Source organism: Panthera tigris, chromosome D4 (genome assembly GCF_018350195.1).
Source record: "Panthera tigris isolate Pti1 chromosome D4, P.tigris_Pti1_mat1.1, whole genome shotgun sequence".
Lineage (NCBI taxonomy): Eukaryota > Metazoa > Chordata > Mammalia > Carnivora > Felidae > Panthera > Panthera tigris.
Genome location: NC_056672.1, coordinates 8,277,729 through 8,292,565, shown reverse-complemented (window position 1 = coordinate 8,292,565; position 14,837 = coordinate 8,277,729). Strand labels below are relative to the sequence as shown.

At 40.4% G+C, this 14,837-nt stretch overlaps 1 protein-coding gene and 1 non-coding gene across 2 annotated transcripts in view; both read right to left on the bottom strand.

Moving 5' to 3' along the window:
- The window catches only part of LOC102953168 (histone-arginine methyltransferase CARM1-like), a 186,421-nt gene that overhangs the window by 136,874 nt on the left and 34,710 nt on the right, over positions 1–14,837 (bottom strand). Inside the window, exon 3 of the mRNA XM_015542955.2 lies at positions 5,167–5,292. Within this exon, the coding sequence (XP_015398441.2) occupies positions 5,167–5,292 (126 nt within the window). The remainder of the gene's footprint in view (positions 1–5,166; positions 5,293–14,837) is intronic.
- On the bottom strand, positions 3,750–3,856 carry LOC122233370. Its single transcript, XR_006210919.1, has one exon. It is a non-coding gene; the product is annotated as a U6 spliceosomal RNA (small nuclear RNA).

The window sequence follows — 14,837 nt, the reverse complement described above, 5'->3', positions numbered from 1 at the left end:
TTGGCTTCTTTGTTTGACTTTTAACACGGAGGTCTCACTGAGATGCTCACACAGACTTATCCACCAGACCTTCCAAGCTGCATTACTTGAACCGTGCACTTTATAAGCCGAGCAGGTCCAACCCCATGTTCTCTGGCTTCTAGGGTGAGTCTAACTGTACTAACGTAGTGATTTCGTACTGACTTGGTCTGTTTCTAAATTATTTTTCATCTCTTGCTGTCTGGATATCTGCTTTTATTTCTGCCCAAAGCCTATTTGAATTATTTCTACCTAATGGATGTCTGGTCCCCTCTAACAAATGAGAAGTGCCGAGAGGTTCATGTTCATTTTCATTTGGTGCTGTTGGTCTACACTTTGGGGGCTACCTTGAATGACAGAAGCATCTGCTTCTCTACATCAGGTGTTTAGTTTACCAAGACCAGGGGCCTGTCTCAGTAGAATTGTGAAGAGAGGTGCCCTGTGGGATGTCCTTCACTATTGATATTTTCTTTTAGCTACAAGAGACATTCTAAACTGCCTTGTCTGTGCCTGTCTTTGCTGCAAAGGTTGTTCACATATGCATTTGTTCAACTCAATGTGACCTATGAATGAAATTTCCAAGACTGTCATTCTCTGAGTGTTTATAAATGAGAAAATCTCCCTCCTCCTCACAGAGAAAAAGTGTTGGGAGTACTTCCTCTGCAGGCCTCTTTCTGGGACTCCTGTCTTACTTAGTATGCCAAGAGTTCAAGGCCTTGACTACTCTTTGCCTGGGCTGTTTCTCAGGGTTGTGTACGCAACAATCAACCTTCAGGTATGAAATAATATCTTCCTCTGGAGCAAAGAGCTTAGCTTGCTTACTGCTTGCTATAAAACAGCGGGTTCTCCAAGCTTGCTGTTCCTCTCCTGTAATGGCTACCATTGCATGTTCAGACACCCATTGGATCCTCTGCACCTGCCTCTGGGTATCGGGGCTCAGAAAACTAACAGTATGCTGACATTCTGTCTACTGCTCTTTCTCGGAGTCATTAACTCCTTACCTCTGAACCAGAAGTCTTGTGCCTTCTGTTAGCATTCATGAAACAGTGGCAAACTAACTTATTAGCTTGCAAGTCAGATAAAATTTTACCCTTCACCATTCGTGGCAGAAACAAATGGCTTTGTAATAGGGTCTGTAATTGTACCTCTTTGTGTCTATGGCCAATCTTTTGAAAGTACCCTTGAAGATCATAGGAAGATTCGGGAAGATCATAGAAATATGTCATTGGCATACGTCACAGATATATCAAAGTCAAAAAGGCAGATCTACCACTGAAGGGAAGGAAACGTTTGCAAATATTTTGTGAGTTGAAACTCATTTCTCTTGGCTTGCAGGACAGAAGGCTCTGATTTGTGGGTTGTACGGTAATTGTACAAATGAGCTAGAATGTATGCTAAAGTAATGAAAATGTTGATTGCTTCTGGCTTTTCATGAATACCCATTACTACTGCCCAGGAAATGTGAAGTGTTCTGAGTGTGTGAATTTCTTTCTTTTGAAAGAAACAGGGAACACTCCTCTCATAATCATGACAGATTAACTGGTACCATACTTTTCCTTCCACTGAAACAAGAAAACTACATGAAACAAGGAAAATATATGAAACAGTGCCGTCAGACAGCAGAGAACAGACAGGCAATGCAAAATTGTGATCCAGAAGGGAAACCAATGAGGACACTGCTACAATTAGCCTGGTTTTCTGTCTAGAGACATTATCCATACTGCAGCACATGGTCTGGAAAGCAAACCAGGACAGAGAGATCTTGCTGAGTTGAAGATACAGAGATTGGTATTCAGAAAGGCTGAAGCTGCTGGAATTTCTAAGGCCGATTACTCGAAAGCAAGCTCTTTCTATATGAAGAAAAAACTAAAAATATTTGCATAGGGCTCCTCTTGAGTTTCTAGCTGAATAAATCTTAAATAAAATATGTGTAGGGTTGATGCCCAGAAGATGGTCAAAACCACAGTGGGCCAAGAATAACTATGAGAGAGCTCTAAGCTGAACAATTCCCAGAGATAACACAGGGTGGGGAGAGCTTCTAGTTCCAGCCAGAGTGGAGAGACCTTGCTGAACAATTAAGACGTAACAGCAGAAACCAAGGATCAGACACACCTTAGGAGCATGTCGAAACTAGACCTAGAATAAAGACTTCCCTAAGCCGGCCAAGGCAAAGCTAAAAAGCAAGTCTCAGAAGAATCAAGCTGACCTAAAATTAGCTAATCCATCTGAGCGAACAAACCTTAATACTCCGTAAAGGAAGTCAGCAGAATCCAGACACCCAATAGCACAACACTCAGAATGTCCAGCTTCCATGACGGAAAGAGATCTGCACAACTTCCAAGTACCTGAAAATTAAAATAATTCTCAATATCTCAGAGACCAAAGAAGTAATCAGAAGAGAAATCAGAATGTATTTGAACAGGATGACAACGAAGATGCAACATAGGGAAGTCTGGTTATATATCAGGAAAGCCAGAATTAGTGGAAGGTTAACGACTTCAGGAAATTATATTAGGAAAGAATAAAAGGACAAAATACTGACTTAAAGCTTCACTGTAAGAAGTTAAAACACAAGGGCAGAGCAAAATCATGGAATTAAAAAAAACAAAGAAAATTATAAAGAGAAATCGATGAAATAGAAAAGAGGTGAGCAAAAGAGAAAAAAAATGCAACCCATAGCTGATTTGTTGAAAAGACTTATAAAATTGATAAACCTCTAGCAATGCTGATCAAAAAAAGAAAGATCAGACATTAATAACCAATTATCAGGAAAAAAGAAATTATAATAAATATTATGAAGAGGATAACGTGGAGGGGCGCCTAGGTGGCTTCTCGGTTAAGTGTCTGACTCTTGGTTTCAGCTCAGGTCTTGACCTCATGTCTTCGTGGGTTCGAGCCCCACAGCCGGCTCTATAATGGCAACACAGAACCTGCTTGGGATTCTCTCTTTCTCCCTTTCTCTCTGCCCCTGTCCCACTCATGCTGTCTCTGTCTCTCTCAAAATACATAAATAAACTTTAAAAACAATGATAAAAAACGAGGATAACACGTAAACTATGAAGAAATTTTAATCTGACATCTCAGATGAAATGCAGTAATTCCATGGAAGAATATAAAACATCAAATCGACACAAGGAAAAAATCTGAAGTGTCCTATATCTACTAAATCAATCTATTGCTAAAACCTTAAGCCCCAGTCACTTCGCAGGTGAATCCTATCAAAAATTTAATGAAGAATTAATACCAGTTCTATGCAGACTATTTCATTCCAGGTAATTCACTACATTTATACAATATGATAGTCTCAACAGATCCAGAAAAATACTTAAAATCTAATGCCTAATTATAATAAAAATTTCCAACAAGCTAGGGAAAGAAGTAAACTTCCCCGATGTGATCACTGGCACCCACAAAAGATAGACCACACACATTATACTTAATGGTGACAAGTGGACTTTCCTTACAATCAGGAGACTGTCAAGGACAACTGCTTTCCCAGATCTATTCAACATTGTACTGGAAGTCACAAGAATTTCAAAAAGTCAAGAAAAAAACATAAAAGTCATAAAGATCAGAAAACAGGGAAAGTCATCTCTATTTGCAGATGACAGTTTCGTTTTTGTTTTCGTTTTTTTAATTTTATTTTATTTTTAATTTTTTTAAATTTACATCCAACTTAGTTAGTGTATAGTGCAACAAGGATTTCAGGGGTAGATTCCTTAGTGCCCCTTAAAAATATGGAACGCTTCGCAAATTTGCGTGTCATCTTTGCACAGGGGCCACGCGAATCTTCTCTGTATCGTTCCAATTTTAGTATAAGCGCTGCCGAAGCGAGCACGACAGTTGTTTTTTTTAACATAGGAAATTCTAAGGAATCTAAAAGAGAACTACTAGAACTAGTAAGTGATTATAAAAGGTTGTGGTATCCAAGATTAATATTGAAAATTAATTAGAGACTTCCAGGGAGGCTGGCGGAGTAGGAGAATCCTGGGCTTAACTTGTCCCATGGATACAACTCGTTAACACCCACATCAGAGTGACTAACCCAGAAAATGACCCGAAGACTGGCAGAACAGAGTCTCCACAGCTAAATGTAGAGAAGAGGCCACACTGAAGAGGATAGGAAAGGTGGAGACGCGGTCGGGAACCAAACTGACCCACGGGACTGTCTGTAGGAGGGAGGGATAATGTGGGCACAGAGAGGGGAAAGAAACAGATTATTACACCAGGCACCCCAGACACAGGGACCTACACTGGGAAGATGAATCCCCGTAACATGTGGCCTTGAAAACCAGAGGGGCTTAGATGTGGTGGTTATTATCATGTCCTCTGAAATGCATCATAAAAATAAGATGGACAGATGGATGAACAGAGAATGGAGACGGACAGACACGTGATATGTTCCTCACTCTGGCTGACTCCTGCATGAGTGGAATTTCAAAGCAAGAACCCAGGTTAACTTCTTTATCCCAAGTAGTTATGAAAGAGCTTAGGATATTTTAGCTAACCAGAGGAGACTATTTACCAAACCTAATGGTTTACACTGTCTGGATTAACACCAAGGATCAATTTATATCCAAGTTAAAAAAATGACCATCGACCACCTAAGGTAGACCTGAGGCACTGATAGCCTTCATTTCCTTGATCAGATTCACAATCTTCCAGAGGGCCTTTCCGTCCCTTCTTAAAACGCTTCCGGTTATACTCTACCTCCCTGCCGCTGTTCATTTGTCGTCCGGAGTCTAAAAATGTTCAGCTGATGATTCAAAGACAAAAACAAGGTCAAATCATTCTGAACGGCACTCCCCTTGAAACGCCACATTTCTGCAAACAACCTCCTCTTCAAGAAGAAGCAACAGTAAGTGACAACGACCGGGACAATCCTTCCTGGCCTCTCCCGCGGCTCTGGATGGAGGAGGACCAAAAGGGGGGGCCAAGAATAACAGCATTCTCATGGTCTACGAAAAGGCTGGTTGTTCTCTAGCCACGGTGTCAGGTAAGCACCGGTTTCAAAGCCGGGTCTCGGTTGATGACAGCTCACATCAGGAAACACACCGCCAGAGCCAGCCAATCAGCAACAGCAAAGTCACCCAGTCAGGAGACTCGGCCTCAGAAAAGCCAGGGAGCCAGGACAGGCGCAAAACTTACCCGCGTGAGATTCAAACTTCAAGAGAGCACTGCTGTATCCCAGAGTGATCAAGACGGATTCCTTCCCCACGCGGCAACATTCCGTGTCTCTGTTGAGTAAGCATTTAAAGACACAGACGCCATCAGCTACAAAGGGTGAAAAAAAAAAAAAAGAAAGGATTAGGAAAACCCATTTTGAGCATCGTAAAAAGGTTCCACAACGCAATTCCTCTATTTCTCTCATGTTCTCAAGGCTCTCCATTTCTTTCTACTTAATAGAACGCCTCTTGAGACGTAAGAGGATATGAGGGTCGGAGATAAAAGACGAATTTAACTATGGCCCCATACCAATTTTTTGCAGGTGGGTTAGCACAGAGCTCAAAACTCTTGACTTATGTCCAAGGCCCCATTCCCTATAAACCTTGTACTCCCCAAATCATTTTGTATCCCTTGATGGCATTCCAGGAAAGTCGGGGAATGTCCCTGTGGGTGATTCTTTTTTTTTTTTTTTTAAGTTTATTTATTTGAGAGATGGGGGGAAAAGGCAGAGAGAGAGAGGGAGAGAGGGAGAGGGGGAGGGAGACAGAGAGGGAGGGAGGGAGGGAGGGAGGGAGGGAGGGAGAGAGAGAGAGAGAGAGAAAGAATCTCAAGCAGGCTCCACGCCGCCAGCACAGAGCCTGATGTGGGCCTCGAACTCACGAACCATGAGATCATGAGCCCAACGGAAATCAAGGGTTCCTGCTTAATGGACGGAGCCACCCCGGCGCCCCCTGTTGGTGACTCTTGAGGTGGGTAATTCACCTCGTATGTGCCAGAGATCTCACATAATCTTCACTGTAAGCATTGTCACCGCCAGCGTCTTGGCACAAAGACAAGGCAGAGACTTTAGGTCCAAATATGCATAGCTAGAAAGTGGCAGAACCAGAATTAAGACCCAAGATTAAATTTGACTCCAAAGCCCACTGTTGCTCCTCCCACATTGTGCAAGGCAGGCTCAGTCAACAGGGAGCTTAGTTTGTGCAAGCGGGGCCATGGTGAGCAGCCAGGCTCTCGTTAGCTTCATACATAGGTAACTGGGAAGTGACCTGCTATTCCTTCTTTTACAAGTTAAACAGGTCTTGGCGTTGGGGCAGCTGTAGGGTGGGGACAATAGTAATCAACTTGGGTTCTGTTCTTATCTCTGCGATTTACTCACCTAGGGACTCCAAGCACCTAATTGCACTGAGTCACATTTTTTTTTCACTATGTAAAATGAAAACACTGAGCTTATTCCACGAGCTTTGTGTGAAGACTGAATAATAAAGGTAAAATAATTTCCCAAATCCCATGAAAAGGAATTTTACGTGATGTGATTTAATGTCATTGCTCTCATTATAAAGATCTTCGTTCCCATCCTTAATGTCTTACATTTTCCCTTACAAGATCAAATGCAGTAAGTGCTTTGACTTAAAAACATAATTACATATAAAATTCTACTGTTACATGAGTATGTGGCACATTCATGCACACCCATTCAACACACACACACACACACACACACACACACACACACACACACAGAGTTAAGATGACCCAATATTTTCAAATATTTTCAGCCATTACTTCAACTGAACGATTACCTCCTGACGGAAGCATTCACATATATTTCGCACAAAACATCCCGGCTGGTTAAATAGCGCAGATATTTTGAAAACATTTTCCTGGCATAAAGCATGATTGCAGGTTTAACTGTTACAGCCCAGTCAGTGTCTCAAAGGCGTCGATGTCTCCTCACAAGAACGCAGCCACTAGTAGATGCAGAAGAGGGAGTCTGGGGCTCTTGTATATATAATACGTTTTCTTTAAATCACAAGAAATGTGGCTTTTTCCCAAGAAGTTAAGATTTTCTGCATTTACCAATTGTTTTCTTATGGTTTTGAAGTAGGATGAGAGAAAATAAAGATGTTGGCCTTCTCCAGGACCTTGCACACACACAACTACTACAGCCTGGGAGCTGGGAGCTCTTTGCAGGCAGGAGTGACTTTATTTTTTAGAATCACGATCTTTTCTTCCTCTGAATCAAAACCCGGCACAGTACCTCGTACTTAATACCTTTTGAAGCAGTGAAAGCATCTCTCCACATATTGATTACATGCCTCTCAGAATAGAATAAAAGCATCAAAATTTATCTGGTTCAATTCTCCTGAAATAGATATGGTCAGAATTTTTGTTTGTTTTGCTGTTGTTTGTGTGTTCAGTTACGATTTGATATTGCTGTTTTTTCCTACTTTCAGACGTTGCAAAATGCCTGACCATATATCCCCTTTTCTTCATCCTCTCCTATCCTCTGTTTAGATATGGGCGGAGCAGATCTTTTTTAAGTATGCCAAAAAATCCAGGAAGTACTCGTAACTGCTTAATTTTTGTAATCTACCTTTGCAAAAAAAGATTTATAAAGGTTTTTTTTAATGTCTCTTTTTGAGAGAGAGGGACAGAGTGTGAGTGGGGGAGGGGCAGAGAGAGACAGAGAGACAGAGAGACAGAATGTGAAGCAGACTCCAAGCTCTGAGCTGTCAGGAGAGATCCCGACACAAGGCTCGAACTCATGAGCCACGAGATCATGACCTGAGCTGAAGTCAGAAGCTTAACCGACTGAGCCACCCAGGTGCCCCGCAAAAAAAAAAACAAAAATCAAACAAACAAAAAAAACCAAAATCAATGCTTTAAACAAAATTGAAAAGTAATTATCAGCTCGGAAAATATTTTCAGCATACCCAGCAAAGATTTAATATCCTCATGATACCATTAACTCAAAAAAATAAGAAGGAACATCCTTATTGATTAGTAAGAGGGATCAGTAGGCAACTGACAACTAGAAAAATGCCAAAAGCAAAACGAATATGAGTAATGAATTTCAGGGAGACTCAAAGAAATGTGTAATAAAAGAATGAGATCTAAATTTTTATGCCTCAAAAAAAAAAAAAAAAGAACACTTTAGGGGCACCTGGGTGGCTCAGTCAGTTAAGCGTCCGACTTCGGCTCAGGTCATGATCTCGCGGTCTGTGAGTTCAAGCCCTGGGTCGGACTCTGTGCTGACAGCTCAGAGCCTGGAGGCTGTTTCGGATTCTGTGTCTCCCTCTCTCTGACCCTCCCCTGTTCATGCTCTGTCTCTCCCCTGTCTCAAAAATAAATAAAACGTTAAAAAAAATTTTTTTATGCCTCAATGTCAAAATTTTTAAAATACATATTAACAACACCAAATACTGGAAAGCGTATGCGAATACGGTGAACAGCAGTTACTGTATAAGTTTGCACGTAAACTTCCTATTTCTGGGGTGTATTCTGCCCACGGGGCTCAAAGTTTAAAGTCAGTGTATTCTTTGCTAAACATTCTGCTCATAATCATTTCTTCCAGGATGTACCTGGTCAAGTGCGGATGAATGTATATTCAAGGACGTTCATCTTGAACGTCTTTCTTATGTTTACTCATAAGAAAATGCAGAGAAGAGGAGTCCACCCTGTACATAGTTGGTTAAATCGAACATGATGCCTTCGTGGCAGGTTGCAAAACAGTACATATGATGTTATTACAGCAATTTAAAGTGTTTATCTTCACAGAAAGCTGTTCAAAAAGGTACACACCAAAACGTCATCAGGGGTTTCCTCTGCATGGAGAGATGTGGGGTCATTTTTATTTTTCCCTTTATAGGGTTCTGCCTTATTTGAATTTTCCATGTGACTACTTATTTTTAACAATCAGAGAATACAAGCAATCAAATAGAAAACACACTACCCTTACTGGTGTATTTTACCACATTCTCATCTTGGTGGATATTACCATTCTTTTCATTTTCTCATTTATTAGATATTAATTGGTAGTTTTAGATATATTCAAAAATATATTCGTTCAAAAATACTGACTTCGGGATTAGTGTATCTAATATAAGCATTATTTTAATTCTCATTTTTAAAATCATTCACAGAAGTGAGGAACACCCAGTCGGTTGAGTGTCCAACTCTTGATTTCGGATCAGGTCATGATCCCAGGGTTGTGATATCAAGCCCCATGTCAGGCTCTGCACTGACTGTGCAGAGCCTACTTGGGATCTTCTCTCTCTCTCTCTCTCTCTCTCTCTTCCTCTGCCCTTCTCCCCTGCTCATGCTCTAAGAAAATAAAATTTAAAAAAATAAATTAACTCATAGAAATAAATGTTTTCTCATGCTTTCTGTTTGCTAATCTTATAACTTCGACTAATTTCCTTTCCTATCCTTAGACGATGTTCGCACATAAACCAAACATTCTAGTTGCTTTCTGTTAACTAATGTGAGCAGTATAATAGTGCAGCTATCAAGTGTACAATCAAGTCTATTATCCACCAAGAAATGTGTCTTTTTAAGTTTAAAGAATCTGTATCAGAAAAATAAGGAATACAATAAACAACTGTTGGGGGCACATCAAAATCCAAGACCATGAAACACCATTACAACACTGACGAAAAGTGGGGGTGACGGGGAGATCATTTCCACCATACGTTGTACATCTATCTTCCTACCAAGTTATTACTAGTAATAATAATAAAAAGCACATTTCCAGAACATTCTGACTCTACAAACATTTCCTTCATCTTTTCAGTGGCACAGAAGGCTGGGTGCTTCTGTGTCCTTGCTGTCATTCTGCTTTTGAACTTTGCCTTCATCTGGGACACCTTTGCTTACTTCTTCAAAGGGCAAGTCCTGGATCTGCCAGCCGAGTGACAAGCACCAGAAGTTCATGTGCACAAAACTTGGGCAGCTTTAGAAAAGCCCAGAGCTTTGTTGCTTCCTCCTTGAGGAAAAGCCATTTGTTCTCCCAGAAGATTCTTAAAGAAAACCTTGACAGTGGTAAACCTAGATGCCTGTTCTATCTTCCACCTAGCCTCATCTGACAAGACTCCCAGAGGCATACCAAGAAATCCAGGATCTACCTGTGTTACGAGTACATCCAGCTGTCAGCGCTGAGCCTGATGTGAGGCTCGAACTCACAAACCATGGTATCATGACTTGAGCCAAAATTAAGAGTCGGACGCTTAACCAGCTAAGCCACCCTGGCGTCCCTATTAACTAAAATTTTCTACTTCTCCACCTATGTACCTCCTCTTTCAGCCGTTGCAAATGCCAAAGTCAAATCTCCACAAAAAAGCTACAATACTAGCTGACCAAGAACATTAGGTATCAGGCATGGTCTAGAACAGAGGTTCTAAAATAGATTTTTATATATAAAGTCCGGGAAAGAAGAGCACTCATGACCTAATAATATGGCATTTATGCCAATTCTTTGCCCAGCGACCCTTTTACTATTTTTCTGTCTAGAAATACAAGTTAGTCTACCTAAAGAATGTGTTTTCTAGAAAGAGATCTAAATAATGATTGTATAAGCAGCGCCTCTATAGATAGAATAAAGTATATAGACAACTGTGCAGTTATTATTTTTGACGAATTTAACCAGAAAAAAGGTATATATTAAAAAAAAAAAAGAGGACAGGATTATGTCACTCCAGGAAATCTACTATTAGAATTAGCCATACTGATCATATTAACACCACCATTTCCTATGAGATATGACCCAATACTAATAAATGATACATGACGGCCTCTCCCTTCTCCTCTGGAGAATTTTGTATTTGAAAAATTAGATCCTAGGCTTTCGCTTGCTGGAGTGAAAACGGAAAATGGACTGATGGATTCAGGTCAAAAGGGGCCAAGCGAGCGTTAACAGCAGAAAAGAGAACGGGAAGGTATGTGGGAAATGCAAGACAGGGCTTTGGAGGAGCTTTTGGAATTGAGAACTGGGATAGTATCTGTAGGTGGAAGAGAGAAAGAGAGAGAAAAACACGGAAGTGAGGCTCTTAAGCCATTAGTCTCAGAAGACCAACAATGTCGTCACCGATTATGATTACTCAGTTGTCTGGTTGTTTTGCTGTTGGTTTCGTTTGGGTTTGTTTTTGTTTTGGGGGGGTTTTGGCAAATGTATCATCCCCTTCCTCTACATTTTTTTATAGTTACACTAAACCTGCACTGTCAGATTAGCCATCCATCACGTAGCACAGTGGTTTCCTCCCAGCCACCATTTAGCAACTACTTAGTGCTCACAGCTAGTCCTCTGTAGATGCCTCTCCAGTCGCTGTGCTTGTCCAAAGTCATTGTCTAGCAGAGTCTGAAGAAGGGCTCAGGGAAACACAGTCTTCGGCAGATTCCTTAAGAAGGGTCACGGGAGCAATATTCCCTGAACTCTTGCAGGCCAACAGTCGTCACTGTCCTTTACGTTTTTGAAGGTCGGTTTTTCCAGATATGGAACCATTGGCTCACATTTTCTTTCTCTGCGGACATCTCCGATACAGTCTTCCAGTTTCTTCTAGCACACAGCATTACTGTCAAAAAGACTGATGATAATCCCCTTTTCTTTCATGTATAGGTAATATACGAATGTTACCCAGATATCCAAAGGGTTTCCTCTCTTTCTTTAAACATCAGTAATTTTTACTGGAATGTGGTTTATACTAGCCATTCTAGGTCAATATTTTCAGGTACAAAGGCTTTCTTTCAATAGATATTTTCCATTTTTTTTATGTTGACAAAATTTCTCAATTATAATTTTAGTATTTGTGTTATTTCTTTGCTACCTTCCTCTCATCTATGCATTGGATCTTCTTGGCAGATCATTGATATTTGAAATTTTCTTTTGACCCCTTTTGATCTCTTTTCACATTTAAATATTTTTCCATCTTTTCTCCTTTATTTGATGTATTTCCTGTTCCTTATAGTTTAATCTTCATTTCTAAAATTATTTTCTTTTATTTATAAGTATAATCTTGAATTCTATCATTTCATTTCTGTGTTGGCTAATTCTTCCGTATGTTATTCTTGAATGTCTTGTACGATTTTCTTAATTTCTCTGATTTTTAAAAAAAAATTTTTTAATTTTTTAATTTTTTTAAAATTTACATCCAAGTTAGTTCACATATAGTGCAACGATTTCAGGAGTAGATTCCTTAGTGCCCCTTACCCATTTAGCCCATCCCCCCTCCCACAACCCCTCCAGTAACCCTCAGTTTGTTCTCCATATTTATGAGTCTCTTCTGTTTTGTCCCCCTCCCTGTTTTTATATTATTTTTGTTTCCCTTCCCTTATGTTCATCTGTTTTGTATCTTAAAGTCCTCCTGTGAGTGAAGTCATACAATTTTTGTCTTTCTCTAATTTCACTTAGCATAATACCCTCCAGTTCCACCCATGTAGTTGCAAATGGCAAGATGTCATTCTTTTTGATTGCTGAGTAATACTCCATGGTGTATATATATACCACATCTTTTTTATCCGTTCATCCATCGATGGACATTTGGGCTCTTTCCACACTTTGGGTATAAACATGGGGGTGCATGTGTCCCTTCGAAACAGCACACCTGTATCCCGTGGATAAATGACTAGTAGTGCAATTGCTGGGTTGTAGGGTAGTTCTATTTTTAGTTTTTTGAGGAACCTCCATACTGTTTTCCAGAGTGGCTGCACCAGCTTGCATTCCCACCAACCACGCAAAAGAGATCCTCTTTCTCTGCATCCTCACCAACATCTGTTGTTGCCTGAGTTGTTAACGTTAGCAATTCTGACAGGTGTAAGGTGGTATCTCATTGTGGTTTTGATTTGTATTTCCCTGATGATGAGTGATGTTGAGCATTTTTTCACGTGTTGGTTGGCCATCTGGATGTCTTCTTTGAAGAAGTGTCTATTCATGTCTTTTGCCCATGTCTTTTCTTCACTGGATTGTTTTTTGGGTGTTGAGTTTGAGAAGTTCTTTATAGATTTTGGATACTAACTCTTTATCTGACATGTCATTTGCAAATATCTTCTCCCATTCTGTCGGTTGCCTTTTAGTTTTGCTGATTGTTTCCTTCGCTGTGCAGAAGCTTTTTATTTTGATGAGGTCCCAGCTATTCATCTTTGTTTTTGTTTCCCTTGCCTCCCGAGACGCGGTGAGTAAAAGTTGCTGTGGCCAAGGTCAAAGAGGTTTCTGCCCGCTTTCTCCTCGAGGATTTTGATGGCTTCCTGTCTTACATTGAGGTCTTTCATCCATTTTGAGTTTATTTTTGTGTATGGTGTAAGAAAGTGGTCCAGGTTCATTTTTCTGCATGTCGCTGTCCAGTTTTCCCAGCACCACTTGCTGAAGAGACTGTCTTTATTCCATTGGATATTATTTCCTGCTTTGTCAAAGGTTAGTTGGCCATATGTTTGTGGGTCCATTTGTGGGTTCTCTATTCTGTTCCATTGATCTGAGTTTCTGTTCTTGTGCCAGTACCATACTGTCTTGATGATTACAGCTTTGTAGTATAGCTTGAAGTCTGGGGTTGTGATGCCTCCTGCTTTGGTTTTCTTTTTCAAGATTGCTTTGGCTATTTGGGATAATTTCTCTGAATTTTTTAAAAAAATCTAAACTTACAGACATATTTTGGAGCGTGTTATCTTTCTAGCATGCTTTCATGGTTGGTGATGATGTTGTTTTGCCCCTTACTTGCCTTTTTTCTCATAGTAACTCTGCATGGCATTTGACCTCAACACTTTTCTGTTGTTCATTTCTTGTGAATACCATTTTACTAAACTTTTAGAAGGATGATAATTGCACATATAGTTTTATAAGACACACCAAATTGCTTTCCAGAGTGATGGTGCCATTTCACATTCCCATCAGCAATGGACAAATAATCCAATTTCTCCACATCCTCAAAGCATCTGGTGTTGTCACTATTTTTTGCTGTAGACATGTTTATAGTCGTGTGGTGTTATCACATCGTGGGTTCAATGTGCACTTCCCTGATGACTAATGATGCTGAATATTTTTTATGTGTTTATTTACCATCTGTATATCCTCTTCTGTTCATGTGTTTTTAAACTATTTTTTTTAAACTATTTTTTAACTGTTGGGTTTTGAGAGTCCTTATATTCTAGATCCTGGTCCTTTGTTATATACATACATGTGGTGTGCAAATATTTTTCTCCCATTCTGTAGTTTGACTTTTCATCCTTTTAACAGGATATTCCACAAAGTAAAAGCTTCCAATTTTGATGAGATCCAACTGATCGTTTTTTCCTTTTGGTGTCAAGAGGAACCTGACCATCTTTTGGTGCCAAGCCTAAGAACTCTTTGACTCCTTGACTTTGCTCATTCTATGGTTTCATTACATCTTGACAACTGTGACCATCTCTCCACTGCAATCTGCTCTCATAACTGAAGTGAGTTCACACTGCTTCCAGGTTACAATTAATGAAGCACATGCACAGTCATTGCACAGCTCTGCTCAAACCTTCAAGGATGTCTACCCCCACCCAGGCACCTTCCCAAACCACCCCCCAAACATATACCAGATAGCCAAACTAAGGACCAGCTGATCTCCAAAAAGGGTTTATAATTATGGGGAAGTAGCGATGTGAAATTCAAGAGCGGGACTTCTGAAGTGACACAGCTCCCCTTCTGCCACTCAAAATACGACGTAACTTATAATGTCCATTTCAAACGCCACCACCTCCATGGTACTTTTCCTGATGGCCCCCAACTGGTAGATGTTATCACCCCCACCACCCCAAGAGCACGTTGTGCCTCTCTTACAGCCTTTTGCTTCTTCTCTGATTTGCACCCCCATCTTACTCATTGTGCAAGATATCACACCCATGAGGCGCAGGAACTGTGA